Here is a 19,891-nt window from a genome sequence, read left to right as displayed (position 1 = left end):
ATAAACGATTTGCACAGAAGCATCACAAGTGTATGTGCGTGTGTGTGTGTGCGTGTGTGTATGAGGGGCAGATGCTACGACATATATATAAATATATATAACATGGCTCACTTATATGTATAACACAATGAAAATAAATAGACAAACAAAGCAAGAAGCGCTAACGCGAGAAGAGAGGGAGGGGGAAAGAAAGAGAGAAAACAAATAAACATGAATAAATAAAATAACTAATTAAATAAATTTAAAAAAAGATAATATTTTAAAAAAAGGGAATAATAATAATTATATATATATATATACACACACACATATATATATACACACACATACATACGTACCTACAAAATAAATATAAACAATATATAATATAATATATAATAAAATAACACAGGGGGATGGGAGACATCACCACACAATATAGTTTGATGAGATACAGAACAACATCTTACACAATGACAAGATGTGCAAGATCATACACATAATTGACCCAACATAAACCAACGCATCATGACAATGATAGCCACGACAACAACATACGTCGCAGTGAGGGGGCGAGGCCAGACCAGTGCATCAGGGGGGGCAGGCCAGGGGATCCCCAAACCGGCCCCAAGCAGCACAAACAGGTAAGACAAAACAAGAGTTGTTTTTTTTTTTTTTTGATTGATTGTGCCTTGGGCCGCAGCCTAACCCGGAGGCGGCTGCTGGCCCGTTGCCAATCTTGCTGTGGCACTTCCTGGTGTGGGCAAATTCCAGACCCATGGGAGGAGGTCTGCCCGGTGAGGAGTGGGTTTATTTGGTTTTATTTTTTATTTTATTTTATTTATTTTTTATCTTTGTTTGTTTGTTTTTGTTTTGTTTGAAAGAGTCCTTCTCACCTGCCTCCATCCGAGGCCCCGCCATGCACCAAGGGAACCGTAAGCTTATTCGTATTGATAAAATCAATAAATACAATTAACAAAATGAGGATAATATTAATAAGTATTACAATCATAGTCACAGTAGTAACGAAAATAATGATGATAATATAGTAATTAAGTTAATTGTAATGGTAATGTAGGAAGAGCAAAAAATGAAAGATAAAATAATAAAAATAATAATATTACTAATAAATAAGTAAATAAACAAATAATATATATATATATATATATATATATATACATGCGTACATACATAGACAAATGTGTGTGTGCGTGCGTGCGTGTGCGTTTGAAATTGTGATGATTCCCCCCCCCCCCTTCTTCTTTCTTTTCTTTTTTTTTTTCTATTCTTTTTTCCCTCTTTATATAAGAATGTGCGCGGCACCGGTGTAGTTACCGGCCCAAAGAGGAGAGGAATGGGGACCATCTTTCTGTGAAAGCTGTTATTTTGTTGTTATTGTGGGCAGTGATTTTTTCCATAGAGATGTGTTCCGAGAGAAGGTTGATCCAGTGATTGATGTTTATTGAGTTTTTTGATTTCCAGTTTAGGAGAATTGTTTTCTTAGCAACAGAGAAATGAGCAAGCTGTTCTTGTATTTGTTGGGTATGGTGATTACTGAAGTGTCTCCTAGTAAGCAGAGCTGTGGGGATGAAGGGATTCTGCAGTCCAAAATGGAGGAGAGGTTTTCTGTGACAAAAAGAGTAAACCGGTTGACAAGCCCAGAGTGTGTGAAGGTAATTATCTGTTGTTCCTGTTGTGCATTGTGTGCAAATGTCTGTGGTTGCTAATCCCATTTTGTGCATTTTGTATTGTATGATGTGTATTCGATGGATGGTTTTGTATTGGATTAGCTGAAGGTTTGTATTGGATGTCATGGCAAATATATTTTTATTTATGTCTTTCCAAAAGTCTGATGAAGGAGAGATGTTCAAGTCAGTGTTCCAGTGGTCTATTGGAAGTGTTATTGAGTCATCTGAAGCTAATAATAGTCTGTATAGTTTCGAAGTTAGTTTATTTAACTTTGTAAATAGGATTATGTTGTGAATTATTTCAGAAGGTTCAAGTGGGTTGTCATTTATGGTTATTTTTGATTTGAGTATGGATTTAAGTTGTGAGTAATTTAAACAGCAAGGTACAGCAAGATGGCGCCAGTCTGTTCGGCGATTCGTCTTCCACGGGCGCTCTGTCTATTGTTTGTTATAGCCCTGTTTCTAAGTGTCTATCTGGATGTTTCTGCCATTCTGTGCTACGATCGCCAAGCCCTGCTTAACATCTGCGACCTAAAATTTCCTGTGGCTCGGGCAGCCAGAACCGATCAAGGAGACTGGACCAGTTCTCCCCCTCCTGAGCTGTCAGGTATCCCAGCTTACCTGCGCCGCCATTCTGCGGTCCCTTCTCGCAAAAAGCGTTCCAGGAGACGAGGAAGGAGGGGAGGTCTGCTGGTGAAGATCAAGATCCAGCTGCCCTCACACCGAGCTGCCGCCCGGCGTCTGGCGCGATGCCTCCGTCCTGTTGCCTGTGTCTCGCCTGCTACTCCTGCTGAAGCCGTCCTCGACCGCGATGCTGCTCCACTGCCTCGGCCATCGTTGTCTCCAGCCCCTCCAGCCGTCCCGACAGCGCCGACCGGACCGCGACGTACTCAAATCTCCACTCCTGGCTCGGCCGGCCGGCGATCCCTCGGTAGGTGCAGTCGTGGTGTTGACCACTCTAGCCTTCGCCTGTTGAGGCGCACCGGACCAGCGGCTAGCGACGAGCTAACCCTCCGGTTGGCGTTGATTAACGTGCGGTCACTAGCGAGCAAAACGTTCATGCTGAACGACTTCTTTATCTCTCGGGAGTTAGACTTTCTATTTCTGTGTGAGACCTGGCTCTCTACCGGTGATAACACGCCGTTCTCTGAACTTCTCCCACCGGACTGTAACTTCCTGAATTCTCCCCGTGCGACTGGGAGAGGCGGAGGCATTGCTTCTGTTTACAAGTCGTTTTTTCACTGTCGGCAGATTCCACACTCTGGTTTTGCTAGCTTTGAACTACAGCTCTTTGAATTAATTATGTCTTCTCCCATATTGTGTGCAGTGGTGTATCGCCCTCCTTAATTCAACAAAGACTTCATCAATGACTTTGCTGATTTTTTGTCTGGGCTATTGGTGAAGTATGACCACTTAATAATTTGTGGTGACTTTAATGTCCATGTTTGCTGCGAGTCTCAACCTCTGACCCGGGACTTTCTGAACCTTCTAGATTCATTTAGTCTTAAGCAAGCTGTCACCGGTCCAACACATGAAAAGGGTCACACACTTGATCTTGTGCTGTCTTATGGTGTTTCTGCCTCGGTGACTGAAATCTGTGCCATGTCTTTCTCTGACCATTCCCCAATTCTGTTCACTGTATCAGTCCCACACCCAGGTAGTAACCCTAGTGTCACCAAACGGACCTCACGCACAATTAACTCATCCACTGCTGGGCATTTTTCAGCCGCTTTCAATGATTCACCCCTGTATGGGCCACAACTGGACATTATCTCTGAGTGTAGTGCTGATCAGCTTCATTCTGCATTCTCATCAGCTTGCACTGACATTCTGGACTCTGTTGCCCCTCTCAAACCCAAACAAGCTAAAGCCCAGTTAACACCATGGCTCAATGATGCAACGCGTGTCCTCAGACGCTCCTGTAGGCAGGCTGAGCGCAAGTGGCAGAAGGACCGCCTCCACGTGTCCCTCCAAATCCTCCGAAGTCGCCTAGTGGACTACCAACGAGCCGTTAAAACTGCCAAATCACAGTACATTTCCACCCTGGTCTCCAGAAACAGTCACAAACCTCAGTTTCTCTTCAAGACTCTAAATTCTCTCATAAATCCCCGTAATGAATCCCCTGTTGTGCCCTCACCTGCCCTCTGTGAAAACTTTCAAAAATTCTTCATTGACAAGGTCGCAGCACTCAGGCCCTCTGATACCTCTGCCAGCCCCCTCCCCCCGCCTCCCCCCCTTCCCCAGCCGGCTGTCTTCGAGCAGTTTGAGCCCACTACCCTATCCTCCCTCTCCGATGCAGTCAGACACCTGCAGCCTTCTAACTGCCCCTCTGACTGTCTACCCCCCCGTCTACTTAAGGATGCTACAGTCTTCAACACAGTTGCCCCCTTCCTTCTACTGTTGTTTAATTCCATCCTCTCCACTGGTTGTGTCCCGGCTGCCTTCAAGTTCGCCGTGGTGCAGCCACTACTAAAAAAACCCAACCTCGACCCCTCCATTCTCTCAAACTTCAGACCAATTTCCAAACTACCCTTCCTGTCTAAACTCCTCGAGCGAGAAGTCTACATCCAACTGAAAGCCTTTCTCACCAATAACAAAATCTATGAAAAATTCCAGTCTGGCTTCAGAACAGCCCACAGCACAGAAACTGCACTGCTGAGAGTGCTAAACGACCTGCTCTTAGTCGTTGACTCAGGGAGTCCTGTGATCCTAGTGCTCCTCGATCTCACAGCAGCCTTTGACACGGTGGATCACAGGATCCTGCTGTCTCGGCTTGAGCACCAAGTTGGCATCAAAGGCACAGCCCTGAAGTTCTTCCAGTCCTACCTGGCTGACAGGAGCTTCTCTGTCCTGCTTGGGGATTTCTTCTCCTCTGTTGCCCCCCTCACCTGTGGGGTCCCTCAGGGCTCTATACTAGGTCCCATCCTCTTCCTGTTATATATTTTACCCCTAGGGGACATCCTGGTCAAACACAACATCTCCTTCCACTGCTTTGCCGACGACGTCCAGCTATATCTGCCTCTTAAGGTTGATGGGCAGGCTGCACTCCAGCCACTGCTTGATTGTCTGGCTGACATCAGATCATGGATGGGTGAAAACTTCCTCAACCTGAATGAGAGCAAGACGGAGGTCATTATTTTTGGAAAAACCTTTCCGGCCTTCTCCACTGATGCCCTAGGCCCTCTAGCCTCCAACATCCGGCCTTCTGTCAAAAATCTTGGTGTGATTTTTGACAGTGCTTTTAAGTTTGAACAGCAGGTTAGTGCAGTGGTGAGGAGAAGCTTTTTCCACCTGAGAACTCTAGCCAAGACAAAAGCCTACCTGCCTCAGAGTGACCTGGAGAAAACTATCCATGCCTTCATCACATCACAACTGGACTACTGTAACGCCCTCTACACCGGCATGGATCAATTGCAGCTTCGCCGCCTGCAGTTGGTCCAAAACTCAGCCGCCAGACTCCTCACCTGCACTAAAAAACATGATCACATCACCCCGGTCCTCGCATCACTCCACTGGCTCCCCATCCGTCACCGCATCAACTATAAACTACTTCTAACTGTCTACAAATCCCTCCATGGTCTGGCCCCTACATACCTGTCTGACCTTCTGCACCACCACACCCCCTCCAGAGCTCTACGGTCAGCTGACCAGCTGCTGTTGGAGGTGCCCAGGTCCAGACTAAAGACAAGGGGCGACAGGGCCTTCTCAATAGCAGCCCCCAGACTCTGGAACTGCCTCCCCCTCCACATCCGTGCAGCGCAGTCCCTAAATGTCTTTAAGTCTCACTTAAAAACCCACCTCTTTTCTCTTGCCTACAATTAAAGTTGTTTGGTTGCTGTTTTGTTTTGTTTTGTTTTGTTTAGTTTTAGTCTCTTTTTTACCTTTGTCAATTCTGTATTTTATTGCACTTTTTGCACTTTTATGTGAAGCACTTTGGTGCGGCTCAGCCGTCTGTAAATGCGCTATATAAATAAATTTGACTTGACTTGACTTGACTTAAAAATTGATGTCTGTCAATCCCATGGTTCTGTATGAGGTCCTTAAAATCTATAAACTGATTATTGTTAAAAAGGCGGAGATGTGTGATACCTTTTTGTGCCCATGTGTTACAGTGAAGAGGATTGTTGTGGAGTTGAAAGTCAGGGTTGTGCCATATTGGTGTGTATTTACATGGTGCTGGAGTGGAATTGAAGATCTTAATGACTTTCCACCAGGCTGTCAGAGTAGTGGAGATTACTGTGTTTTTGAAGCAGGGATGTCGTTTGATGGTTGTATTTAGGAAAGGTAGATCTGAGAGTGAGATGTTTTGGCAATAGTGTTGTTCTAGGTCTGACCATGAGGTATTGTGGTTGGTTTGGTGGATCCATTTTGCTATGTATTGTGTTTGATTTGCGAGGTAGTAATGGTAAAAGTTTGGTGCATCAAGTCTGCCTTGGGATTTGCTTTTTTGTAAAGTAGATAGTTTAATTTTTGCTTTTTTATTTTTCCAGTAGAAATGAGTAATGATAGAGTCAATAGATTTAAACCAACTATCTGTAGGGATGGTGGGTATCATTGAGAAAAAGTAATTGATGTGGGGGAGTATTTTCATTTTGACTGTGGCTATTCATCCTAATAGAGATAATGGTAGATTCATCCAGCGCTGGAGATCGTCTTCTATTGTTTTTAATAATGGATTGTAGTTGAGATGGAACAACTCTGACAGCCTGGTGGAAAAGTCAATACCTAAATATCTAATATTCCCAGTGTGAAGTGGAAGTGAGAAGTTCTGTCCTGCAGAATCCCAAGCATCTTCTGAGAGTGGTAGTATAGTGGACTTGTTCCAGTTTATTGTATAGTTGGAGATTTTGGAAAATATGTTGATGAGATTGAAGGTTTCTGTTAGTGACGGTAGTGGGTCCTGTAGATACATTAAAACATCGTCTGCGTAGAGGCTTATTTTGTGCTGGTGGTTTGTGGTGTCAACTCCTTTGATGATTTTGTTATGACGTCTAGCGGCAGCAAGTGGTTCTATAAAAATAGCGAATAAAAGATGGAGAGAGTGGACATCCTTGTCTGGTGCCCCGGTGAAGTGTGAATATAATTTACTCTAAAAAGATTGAAAGATCTTATTTATTTCTTGTGGGTTTTGGGTAGTGTCACCTGTTGAGTTTTTTATAGTTGAGATTACTGCTTTCTCTTTTTTACATCGTAGTTGGCTCGCTAAATATTTGCTTGTTTTTTTGTTATTTTCCACGTTGTCGTATTTGAGTTGTATCAAAAATTGTGTTTTTTTATTCAAAATTTCATCTAACTGAAGTTTGTGTGTTGTAGATCCTTTTTTATTTGTTCGTTGGGGTTGTTTGAATAGATATCTGTGAGTTGTTTCATTTTTTGTTCCAGATGTTTTTCTAGTTCCTCTTCCTTTTTTTTTTTTGTTGAGTACAATATTATTTCTCCTCTAATTACTGCCTTACTGGTTTCCCATAGTACTGAAGATGAAATTTCTGGGGAGTCGTTCAATTCAAGGAAGGATGCCCACTCTCTCTGTATAAAAGCAATGAAATCAGAGTCTTTGAGTAATGATGTGTTGAAACGCCAGCAGGGAGAGTATTTTACAGCTGATTCAAGTTTTATGGAGAGGGATACTGGAGCGTGGTCACTAATTATGATTGGATGTATGATGGTTTCAGATACCATACTAAGAAATGTGTTACTAATCAGAAAGAAGTCTAAGCGAGAGAATGATTGATGTAGTGGAGAAAGGTAAGTGTATTCTCTTGATGATGGGTTGCTCAATCTCCAACTGTTGCCAAGACCAAAATCTATCATGTATTGTTTTAATAGTTCAGTAGAGTGCCAGGATCGTAAATTGCCTGCGGTGCTTGATCAATCGATTGTGGGGTTAATTACTGTATTGAAATCGCCACCGATTATGATGTCTGTATATTCTTGTAATGTAGAGAAAAATGTGTTGGCAATTGTAAATTTTTTGTTGTAGATGGATGCAGTAATTATGATGTATCGTCCTTCTGGATCGGTTATTGTGGAGTGGTGGATTAGAGGGATTCTTTTATTTACTGAAATAGAGACACCTCTATGTCTACTATTGTATGTGGCTGAGAATACTTGATTAAATTGTTGAGATTTTAGGGTGTGATTCTGAGTTAGATAGATGATGTAGGTGAAGCCTTAATTTGACGCTCGTACCACTCTTCCCCGTGTCCACATCCAATAAATCCACAGAGACCAGCCGGTAAACTTGAATGTTTACTCAGAAAAATGCAGGAAAAAAACAAAATATAAAATGTCACAAAATGAAAATAAAAATCGCGTCCTATACACGAAATTACAAAAGTAGTGGAGAGAGAGAGGTCAAAAAACTATAGGGCTCCACTCCCCGCCTGTCCTGACTGTCCACAAATCACATTACCTACCAAATTACCATTACCAAACACTCCGCGAGAGTGACATATTAAAGGTACAGTCTTCACAAAACAAAAATATATCTATCCACCTATATTGTAAATATCAAAACATGTACATATTGTAAATATTATTATTATTATTTTTTATGAACTTCAATTACTCTGTTAACAACAAAAAATTGCATTTAGGCTCCTACATTACCGGCCCCTAATTGTTATCAATCTCTTTGAAACAATTACTCAAAATTTCAACTCAAAAAAGGAGCCTACATGCTTATGTAGTTAAACTGGGAATATCTATAAAGATTTTCTCCTTCTTCACCTCAAAGCAAATGAGGTCTTGGCTTCTATCCAGCTCAGTTTAATTGTCCTCAGTTTCTTGAAGAAGACATAACTTTGTTATTGGGCGACAAAGGACATTGGTCTTGGTCTTCACCTTAACCTGACGAACAAACCCTCTGCTGTCAGGAAAAGTCTCCATGATCTTTCCTAGCGGCCATGAATTCCTGGGTGACGTGTCGTCCACAATCAGCACTATATCACCAACATGGAAGTTTCTTCCAGGTGCAGACCATCTTTGACGTTCTTGAAGCTGTGTGAGGTACTCTCTGCACCAACGCTTCCAGAAGATGTCCGCAAGGTACTGAACCTGTCTCCATCTGCGGTTAGCGTACTGGTCGTCCTTGTTAAACACCCCCGGTGGTAACTCAGGCTTAGTTTTGAGCAGCACCAAGTGGTTGGGCGTTAAGGCCTCTAAATCATTGAAGTCTGAAGAAGCCTTCGTGATGGGCCTGCTGTTTATGACAGCCTCTGCTTCACACAGTAGGGTATGAAGACCCTCTTCATCCAGAAGTTGTTCCTTTACTGTGATGTTCAGAATCTTTCTCACTGATCGGATAAGTCGCTCCCAACTTCCTCCATGGTGAGAACCTGCTGGGGGGTTGAAGTGCCAATGGACACCCCTTTGTTGCAGATGTTTGGCGATCTTGCTAGTGTTCCATTCTTTTATTGACTTCTTCAACTCACTGTCAGCTGAACGAAAATTTGTTCCATTATCAGAGTACATCTCCTTGACTTGTCCTCTTCTGGCAAGAAATCTTCTGATTGTGTTGAGGCACGCATCCGTGTCAAGAGAAGATGCAACTTCCAAGTGAACGGCTCGTATGGCTAGACATGTAAAAATGACACCATACCTCTTGATTTGTCCTCTTCCTCTTTTCACCATGAATGGGCCGAAGTAGTCGACGCCAACTCTTGTGAATGGAGGATCATCAGGCAAGACCCTACATTTCGGCAAATCCGCCATGAGCTGCTTGCCAGTTGTTCCATGCAGTCTTTTACAGACAACACACCTGGACAAGAACTTCCTGATGGCTCCCTTTGCTCCAGGGATCCAAAATCTCTGACGCAGTTGGGCCAACATGTGGTTCCTTCCAGCGTGGGCTGTAATCTCATGAATGCTTCTCAGTACAAGCTCTGTGATGTGTGAGTCCTTTGGCAAGATGGCTGGCTGTTTGGCATCATCCGGCATTGAGGCTCGGCTCAACCTTCCTCCAACTCTCATCACTCCGTCTTGCCACACTGGATTCAATTTATAGAGTGAGCTACTTTTCTTCACCTTTCGATGCTCCATTAACATTGCCAAGTCCTCTGTGAATCTTTGTTTCTGACAGTACTTGACGATTTGTGTTTCTGCTTCTTTCAAATCTTCACAAGTCAAATCTGTTCCTTTGAAAGCTTTCTTGTACTGGTCCATTCTGCTTTCTTCATCCTGTGTCCTTGTTTCCTTTCTCTTTGCTCTCAGTTCCTTCAACAAATCTTTTAATCTCAGAAACCAGGCAACAGCACGCTTCAACTTTATCCAAGTTGAGTAGTGAGTCATCAACTGGTCCATTGAGTCTTTGGTATCTGCCGCCTGAATGGAGTGCACTTGAACCACTCTTTTGACCTCCGGGTCGTCAACGTCCAGCATTCCAGGATCTGGATTCTTAGGCCACTGGTCTTGTGTACAGAGCAAGAACTCCGGTCCTGAGAGCCAACTTTCACATTTCAAGAAAGCCTCAACAGTTTGTCCTCTCGAGACCTGATCAGCAGGATTCAGAGCGGTGTTGACGCACCTCCACTGAGAAGTCTGAGAGTGCTCCAGGATAGCTGAAGTTCTATTAGCAACAAAAGTCATGAATCTGGTGCTCTCACTGTTCAAGTACTTAAGCACATCTGTCCAGAATATTGACTCCTGAAGTTCCAGTTCAAGCTCTTTTTTCAGGAGCTTGTCCATCTTGACTGCAACTGTGGCAGCAGTCAACTCCATTCTTGGTATGGTTGGAGATTTCAAAGGTGCAACCCTTGCCTTTGCCATCATCAGCGAGGATTGCGCTTCGCCGGTTTCACTTCGTAACAGCAAGTAGCTTGTAGTTCTGTAAGCATCTTCACTCGCGTCAGCGAAGTGGTGCAACTGTGCGAAGGCTGGTGTACCAAACTGCTTTGTCTTGATGCATCTGTGGACTCCAAAATTCTCAAGTTGTTGCAGACCTGAGACCCAATTCTTCCAGCTCTTAATGACACCAACTGGCAGATCTTCATCCCAGCCGTACTTCCGCCGACATAAATCTTGAAGAATTCTTTTGGCAGGCAGTACTACTGGAGCGAGAAAGCCCAAGGGATCGAAGATTGAACTGACGAGGGAAAGCAGTCCTCTTCTGGTGTGTGGTCTATCTTTGAGGTTGATCTTGAACTTGAACTGATCAGATTCTGCACACCACTGTATTCCTAATGCCCTCTCCATCGGCAAATTGTCTTCGTCCAAATCCAGATCTTGAAAACCTTGTGCTCTTTCCTCTTCTGGGATTGAGTTGAGCAACTTCCTGCTATTGCTCGACCACTTTGTCAGGCGAAATCCACCTTTTGCCAACATGGTCCTCAAGTCAGCACAAAGGGTGATTGCTGTGTCTTCATCTGTAGTTGACGCAAGGCAGTCATCTACATAAAAGTTTTTCTTGACCATTTTGGCAAGTTCTTGACCAAACTCATCCTCAAAGTCTGTTGCACATTTCTGCAGTGCGAAGGTTGCCACACTTGGTGATGACGTTGCACCAAAAATGTGGACCAACATTTTGTGTTCTACGAGCTCCAGCTCATGGTTCCCATCAGGCCACCAAAGAAATCTGAAGAGATCTGTGTCCTCAGTGTTGACTCTGACCTGGTGGAACATGGCCTCCACGTCAGCCATTACCGCCACAGTCTCTTGTCGAAACCTCACAAGGACCCCGATGAGCGAGCTTGTTAAGTCAGGTCCCTGTAACAGCTGCTGGTTCAATGAAGTTCCTTGAAAACTTGCCCCGCAGTCAAAGACCACGCGCAGGTTTTGTTTAACTGGATGTCTGACACCGTGGTGAGGCAAATACCATGTTCGTCCTTCTGTAGGCTCACATTCAGTACTGTTGAGCTTCACAGCATAACCTTTCTTGATGAGGTTCTCCATGAATGTGACATACTCTGAGAAAAACTTGACATCTCTAGAGAATCTTCTTCGCAAATTCAATGCACGTTGCTCTGCAACTGACCTGTTGTTCGGCATCTTCAGTGACTTGTTTCTCACTGGAAGGCATACGCTGTAATGTCCATTCACGATCTGTGAAGATTGAGACACCATGCTCAGGAACTGATGATCATCTTTGGACATTTCGATGTCCTCATCTTGTCCAGCATCGGGAAAGTCCTGCTTGAACTGCAGTTGCCAAAGCTCCTCTAGCTTTGCTACTGAGATCCGGTTTGCAGTTACTTCCACCCGTTTGCCTGATTCCTTTACATCGCTTCCACCCCTGAGTGGTCCATTAACTGTCCAACCTAGTAGTGTTCTCACGGCGTATGGTCCACCATTGTGGCTGTTGATGACTTGAAGTGGTTCCATAGCCTTGGGAACGTTAGCTCCTATAAGCAATCCAATCTCTGCTTTGATGGTGGGAAGCTTCACATCCTTGAGGTGAGGCCAACATTTAATATCCTCTTGGCAGGGAATATCATCCTTTGTTACAGGAATGGTGTTCTGTGAATATGCCTCTGAAAGCTCAATAAACTGGTCGCCGTCCAGGCTACTGATTTCCAGTCCTTTCACAACACAAGTGTTAACAACAGCTTCGTTACCCATAGTTCGTAACACGATGCTTGTATTGTGTCCATTCATGCTGAGTTGCTTCATTAGTGACTCTGTGACAAAGGTAGCTGAGCTTCCTGGGTCCAGAAAAGCGTATGTTGTCACTGTCTTGGTTCCCTTTTGTGCCTTGACACATACTGGAACAATTGAAAGCACACAATCTTCCCTACCGGCCCCTGTTACACCAACAGTTTCCATGGTTTGTACTAGGGCACTGGATATGGATTGTCGTTCACAACTTTCCTGTGTTGTTTCATCTTGTGAGTCCTTAAAGTTCATGTGTAGCAATGTAGGATATAGCCGAGAACATTCTTGACATTGCAGTTTCTCTTTGCAACTGCTACTCATGTGACCATGTTTCAAACATGCAAAACACAGACCTTTGCTTCTCAGAAATTCAATCTTTTCCTTGTGTAGCTTGCTCTTGAGTTTTCTGCAGACGATGAGGCTGTGTTGCTCTCCTTTGCAAAAAACACAAGGTTTGCCATGTGCGTCCACTGCTTGTGTGTTCAATGTTGCATGTTTGTCGTTTCCTATTTTGATTTTGTCTTTGGTTCCAGATGAAACAACTGATGTAGTGAACACCTTCTTTGATTTGAGTGTATCAACGTATTGGGTTTTGGCCCTTGGTCTGAAAGGCTCTCTTGTGACAGTTTCGTTGATGTTACCATAGAGTGGGTGTAATAGGAACTTCACTTGATGGTTGACGAAGTTAACAAAGTCCTTAAATTTCACTCTTTTCTTTGTTCTTTCTTGTTGATCACAAGCAGATTTTCTCCAGGTTTCTTTGAGCTTGTATGGAAGCTTGTATGGAAGCTTGTTAGCCAGCGCCTTTATGTTAGCTGTGTTGTCCAAGTCTTCCATGTAGATAATATCCGTCATGGCGTTAGAGCAACCTGTGAGGAATAATGCGAAGGACTGAAGCGCAGCGCCATCTTCTGACTTGATTGTCTGCCAATCCAAGGCTTCCTTGATGTAAGCTTCTGCTATCTTGTAGTCATCACCGAAAAACTCCTTTAGCATTTGTTTTGCTTTAGTGTAACCTGCTGAAGGTTCCATGTGGATGCAGCTTTTGACCAAATCATGTGGCTGTCCATTTGTGTACTGTAGCAAAAACTGTAGACGATCACGATCGTCATCCGTGCGGCTTTCGATTCCATGTTCCACAGACCTGATGAAGGATTTATATTCCAGTAGATCTCCTTTAAATATTTGGATAGAGAGATCAGGAAGTAGAGATGCCTTATGATTCTTCACGAGGTACTCTGTGACGTTGGCTTGTTGAGAGATAGCTTTGCATAGACTATCCAACACTGGTCCGTTGTTCATTTCCACATTTGATGCAGGTAAAACTCCTTGTGAGCACTGAGCCTCATTTTGGGTGCAGGTGAGGTGTGCTGTGGTGGTGGTTGAAACCTAGTTTTCACTTCTGTGTCACCAACCTGATCATCCACTTCGGTAATGTCAATGTTAGATTGTTCATATTCATATTTGTGCAAAACTTCCAATTTTGCATCTGACTCAGCAAGAGCTGTTTGCACTGCATGCATTTCCTTTTTAGCCTCAAACTCAACCTCTCTCCGTATTTTCTCTGCATGCCACTCAGCTTCTTCCCTTTCTAAGGCCAACTTCTCCTTTAAAGCAGCAGCCTTTGCCATTAAAGATGCCCGCTCCATCTCTGCCTTCATTCTGACTGAGGAGGATGATGATGACATGCTTCCACATCGTGATCCAGGTCTTTTTGGACGTTTAGTGGTTGTTTTGGATGATGTAGACCTACTTTCTGCAAACAATCCACTAATATCTAGCTCTTCAGCCTGCTCAGTTCTTTTCATGACCCCTTTCATCCATTCTTCACATTTCCAGAAGAAGTCATTCATTGCTTTATTTTTAGGATCAAACCAGCTGCTTTGATCCACCACAAATTCTTCCTCTGTTGCAAAACATTGCAAACTTGAGTTTAAGTCAGAAAATTCCTGTTGCAAACTGCTGAAATCCACACGCAGTTTGTCCTTGACAATGTTCACATTTGCATCATCTTCCATTAATTGTTCTATTTGCTTTACCATTGTAGTAAGTTGAGATAGCTTGTACCTGCGTGCCTGCACTTGCCTGGCTTTCTGTTCTTCCACAGCTTTCTCTGTCATCCTTACTGTCCGTTTTTCACTGTTTTGTGTTTCCATAGTGATCGAAAATTCCACTCTTAGTCCAAACTGTGATGTCAGAGCGCACTTGAATGCACCGCAGACTTTCCTCTTCGTCGTTCGGCCGAACGACGTCCCCTGAACGTACTATCGACAAGTACACACGTGTAGCTGCCGTCCTCATGGGCTGGTTTGCTAACGATCGGTAATAAAGCACGGCAAGGCACGACTTACGGTTGATTGTTTCCACTTCTAAGGCGATCGTGAAGTCCGCGAAGTTTCCTTCCTTTGTAATCCACAGCGAGTCAGGCCGTTCCAGAGTCCATTGATCCGTGAGGAGCAAGTTTTTTGACTATAATGTAGGTGAAGCCTTAATTTGACGCTCGTACCACTCTTCCCCGTGTCCACATCCAATAAATCCACAGAGACCAGCCGGTAAACTTGAATGTTTACTCAGAAAAATGCAGGAAAAATACAAAATATAAAATGTCACAAAATGAAAATAAAAATCGCGTCCTATACACGAAATTACAAAAGTAGTGGAGAGAGAGAGGTCAAAAAACTATAGGGCTCCACTCCCCGCCTGTCCTGACTGACCACAAATCACATTACCTACCAAATTACCATTACCAAACACTCGCGAGAGTGACATATTAAAGGTACAGTCTTCACAAAACAGGGTGAGCAAGAGAGACGGAGTTCCTTTGTTATTTTACGGGGGGGGGGGGGGGGCGTGTAACAAGATTTTTATGTATGCATATTCGGTGAGGAGAGTTTGAGCATTTATGGTTAAATCTGTGTGTTATATGAGCCAGGGTGTGATGGAGGAGTCCCGGAATAATTGTCCTTCAATGTATAGTTTGTCCACAACCAGGGTGGCCCGTTCGCCCTTCTGCCTGCGCTTCTTGAGGATGGGGTACAGCACTTTGCGTCTGTCGGATATTTCCTTCAGGAATTGGTCATTCATGCCAAACATGGTTCCTTTCAGTTCCCTCCCTTTGCTTTTTACCAGTTATTTTTGTTGGAAATGAAAAACTTTGCAATGATGGGACGGGGACGTGATCCGGTGCGGGCTCCAAGGCGATGTATGCGGTGGAATGTAATTTTGTTGACGGAGTTTCAGAGCGGACTGCATGTAGTTGCGAACGAGCGTGTCGGGGTTATCAGTCTTGTTTCCGGGGATTCCTGAGAAAATGAGGTTGTTTGTTTGTTTGGTTCGATTGGTTTTAATTGTCAGTACCATATCATTTATAACTTCTGGATCTCCTTTAACTTAATACTAATCGTAATCAAGGATGAGGACTATTTCATCATACATGATGCATCACAGCTTTTTGCGTGCTGGTGGGGCCCCATGTTGTGCACAATGTGCCCTTTTAATTTTTTCGCCCCTGTCCTTCAAACAGTCTGAGTCCGCCACTGTTAAAAACACTTTCTGGCTCGAAATGTTTCTGAGACTGCTTTCTCAGGTCTGAGAAAAGTAGCCCTGTACATCTTGACCATGTCTGGCTCTACATACAACTGCGAGGCAGCGTTCTCTACAAGAAACTTTACAAATACCAAAAACATCCTCCCATGCTCACCAATGAGCACCTCCGTGTGTATGAGAATGGCCCAGATTCAACATCCAGGCAGGGCAAGCTAGAGCTCAGTTCTCTGAGTAAAGAGTGGGGGAGTGGGAAATAACAGCAAAACAAAGTGTCTGAAAGTATTTAAATGGATTCTGTTGTTAAGATATGTTGCAATTTATTATCTGTTGCAATTTATTATCTGAGATTCAATATCTGTAAAATTGGTTGAGACTGTTGAAACGAGATGTGAATCAGAAATGGGAAATTCCTGCTTTTGCTCCCTTTAATTGATTTTTCTGAAGTTAAGCACTTTATTTAGAGATGCACAGTTCACATTTAATATTTGTTCTTCTTTTGAAATGCAGCCCTATTCTTATTCACTTAATGATATGATCAGGGCTATGTTATGTGACAATACATATTGTCAAAACGTTTAAGAATCGTTCTGAGTTTATTTGATTTGTCAGACAGGTATTAATTATGGAGATGCTGAAACTACTGCTAGGCTACTTAAATTTATATCACACTTATTAGTTAGAGACATTATGATCTTCTGGACCTTTGTTTCAAGAAATTTTCTCTACCTGACTTCTTTTAAATTTAGTTGAATTCCCCTGTTTTAAATCTTGGAAGGGAGAAGTGTCAGAACTACAAAACCTCCCAGTGGGGTTCCTCAAGGATCAGTGCTAGGCCCCCTTCTCTTCTCAATCTACACTACCTCACTTGGTGCAATCATCCTCCATTATGGGTTCTTGTACCATTGCTAAGCGGATGATACCCAGCTGTAGGGCTGGGCGATAAATCGATATAAAAAATATATTGATATATTTTTTAATGTGAAACTAAATTAGACCATATCCCACATATCGACATAGTTCAAATTTAATATTTCTTTACATGTAAATGCTGCCCTTACCAAGGTTATAATAGTTTTGGATTTTTCATTAGTTTTAATTAATTAATTTTGTTGTCAATTTTTGTTTTCAAATTTAGTTCGTTTTAATTAGTTTTTTTATTTTTGGAAAATGCTTTGTATAAGCTTAGTTTTTTATTAGTTTTAGTGTTTATTAGTTTTTTTTTTGTAATGGGGTATTTGATTCAATAAGGTCACAATAAATGTTTCCTTTATTTCCTTTGTCTGATCCATCTCAGCCCCAATAACTAAAACAAATATATTCAATAGATTTCATATCAACCAAAAAGGTTTACGTATGAAAAAAGTTGACAAAGAAGAAAACAATATATAACGATATTTTCACTATAATTTTTAGTTAGTTTTGTTGTTTGTTTGATTTTTGAAAAAAGGTTCTCCTGTTGTTAAACAGTATTTATGTTCACTTAAATAAACGGTTTCAATAAAAATACTTGCGACATGTCATATTTGAATTTGACTGAACATTTGCTCTCACTTGGAGATAAAAATATCAGGATATATATTGTATATCGATATTCAGCCTAAATATATCGGGATATGACTTTTGGTCCATATCACCCAGCCCTACCCAGCTTTTCCTTTCCTTCCCATCAAACGACCCCACAGTCTCGGCTTGTATCTCTGTTTGCATTGTGGACATCTCCGCATGGATGACAGAACATCACCTCCAGCTTAACCTCTCAAAGATGGAGCTCCTCGTCATCCCACCCCATTCCAACGTATATCAGCCTATCAATCTTTAGATTGGATCCATGCATCTCGTCCCACCAGCTCTGCCGGGAACCTGGCTGCTGATGACCAACTGATCTTCGAGGTTCATGTGTCCTCAATTTCCAGATCTTGTCGATTCTCCCTGTACAGGAAGATCTGACCCTACCTGACCGAGCAATCCACACAACTCCTGGTTCAGGTCCTGGTGTTATCACATTTAGACTACTGCAACTCTCTACTGGCAGGTCTTCCTGCTGCACCACCAAGCCTCAGCAGATGATCCGTCTGGTCATCAACCAGCCATGACTTGTAGATTGTAGCTCTGCCTCACAGCCCAGTCCCACCTCCCTACAGAGGGCAGTGTGTGTGTGTGTGTGTGTGTGTGTGTGTGTGTGTGTGTGTGTGTGTGTGTGTGTGTGTGTACCTGCAGTGTGTGTATGTGTTGTACTGGTCCTGGTTCAGGTGTTGGTCAGAAGGGAAATCTGATTGGAGCAATCTCTCTGTTACCATGGTGAAGTGCTGGACACACACCAGACAGCCTGCAACACACACACGCACACACACAGACACACACAGACACACACAGACACAACCAACACACACACAACCAACACACACATTATTTTCAGGTGATCTTTGACCTCAGTGTGTGTGTGTGTGTGTGTGTGTGTGTGTGTGTGTGTGTGTGTGTTTGTGAGTGTGTGTGTGGATTTTAAGGTTCTTTTATTAGTTTTTAAATGTCTTAATGGTCTTGGGTCATCTTATCTATCTGATATGCTTTTATTATACCAACCATCGCAGGTTCTGAGGTCCTCTGGCACTGGCCTTTTAATTGTTCCCAGAGTTAAAACTAAAACGTACGGGGAGGCTGCATTATGGCCCATGCCTATGGAACAGTCTGTCAGAGGGCATCAGGACCGCAGAGACTACTGATGTTTTTAAAAGGAGGCTCAAGACTAACCTGTTTGGTCTAGCTTTTAACTGATTACTTTACTATTTATTTATTTATTCACCTATTTATTTATTTATTGATCTATTTATTTATTTAGTTACATTTAGACATTACATTTAGTCATTTAGCAGACGCTTTTATCCAAAGCAAAAAAAGCAAACAATCAAAGAAGATGCTACCTGAAGAGCTGGGTCTTCAGGAGTTTTTTAGAGGTAGAGAGGGACGCCCCTGCTCTGGTTGGAAGTTGTAGTGTGTTCCACCAGCAGGGAACAAGAAATGCAAAGTGTCTGGATTGCCTTGGACCAACGTGGGGCAGAGCCAGGCACCGTTCATTGGAAGAGCGCAACGGCCGTGAGGTTGCATATGTCTGAATCAGGGCGTTCAGGTAGGTTGGTGCATTACCGGAGACAACTTTGTAGGCCAGCATTAGAGATTTGAATTTGATACGGGCTGCAACTGGTAGCCAATGGAGCTCAATGACCAGCGGTGTAACATGTGAACTTTTTGGCTCATTGTAGACCAGACGCACCGCCGCATGGATCATCTGAAGGGGTTTTCCTGGCAGGCTGGCAGGCCTGTCAGGGCATTAGAGTAGTCAAGTTTCGAGATGACGACTGATTGCATCAAGAGTTGAGTGGCATGTTGAGTTAGGTTAGGTCTGATTTTTCTGATGTTGTAAAGTGCAAAGCGGCATGACTGGGTAACTGAGGCGACATGACTGGAAAAGGTTAGTTGGTCATCAATCATCACACCTTAGTTTCTCACCACCCTGGTGGGGGCAAGGCACAGGGAGTCAATTTTGATGTTGATGTCGTGGTGTATTGTAGGTTTAGCAGGGAGGACCAGCAGTTCAGTTTTTGAAAGGCTCAGCTGGAGGAGATGTGCCTTCATCCAAGTGGTTATGTCTGAGAGGCAGTCAGAGACCCATGCAGAGACCGATGGGTCATCAGGAGGAAATGACAGATAGAGCTCAGTGTCATCTGCATAGCAGTGATAGGAAAAGCCATGTGAGCGGATAACATGACCCAAAGAGGTGGTGTAGATAGCGTATAGCAGGGGTCCTAGCACTGAGCCCTGGGGAACCCCTGTGGAGAGGCAATGCAAAGTAGACAACTGTCCATGCCAGGATACACTGAATGAGCGTCCTTTCAGGTAGGAATCAAACCAGGCCAAAGCCAAGCCAGACATGCCCATTTTAGAGAGTAGAGAGGCTTCTGTCACAGACAACAGAGCAGTTTCAGTTGAGTGACCGCTTTTGAAACCAGAATGATTTGGATCACGAAGATTGTTCTGTAGGAGGAATTCTGAAAATTGCTTAGCGACCTCGATGCAGACACACTTGCTGATTATCT

General features: G+C 43.3%; 1 protein-coding gene across 2 annotated transcripts in view; it reads right to left on the bottom strand.

Moving 5' to 3' along the window:
- Nucleotides 1–19,891, bottom strand: part of ctc1 (CTS telomere maintenance complex component 1) — a 70,086-nt gene that overhangs the window by 19,418 nt on the left and 30,777 nt on the right. For both annotated transcript variants that reach the window (XM_059354312.1, XM_059354313.1), the window contains exon 12: nt 18,012–18,126. In XM_059354312.1, the coding sequence (XP_059210295.1) occupies nt 18,012–18,126 (115 nt within the window). The remainder of the gene's footprint in view (nt 1–18,011; nt 18,127–19,891) is intronic.

The sequence above is a fragment of the Centropristis striata genome, chromosome 17 (genome assembly GCF_030273125.1).
Source record: "Centropristis striata isolate RG_2023a ecotype Rhode Island chromosome 17, C.striata_1.0, whole genome shotgun sequence".
In the NCBI taxonomy this organism is placed as follows: domain Eukaryota; kingdom Metazoa; phylum Chordata; class Actinopteri; order Perciformes; family Serranidae; genus Centropristis; species Centropristis striata.
Note: the sequence above shows the minus strand (reverse complement) of the source record. Positions and strands in the feature narration are given on the sequence as shown.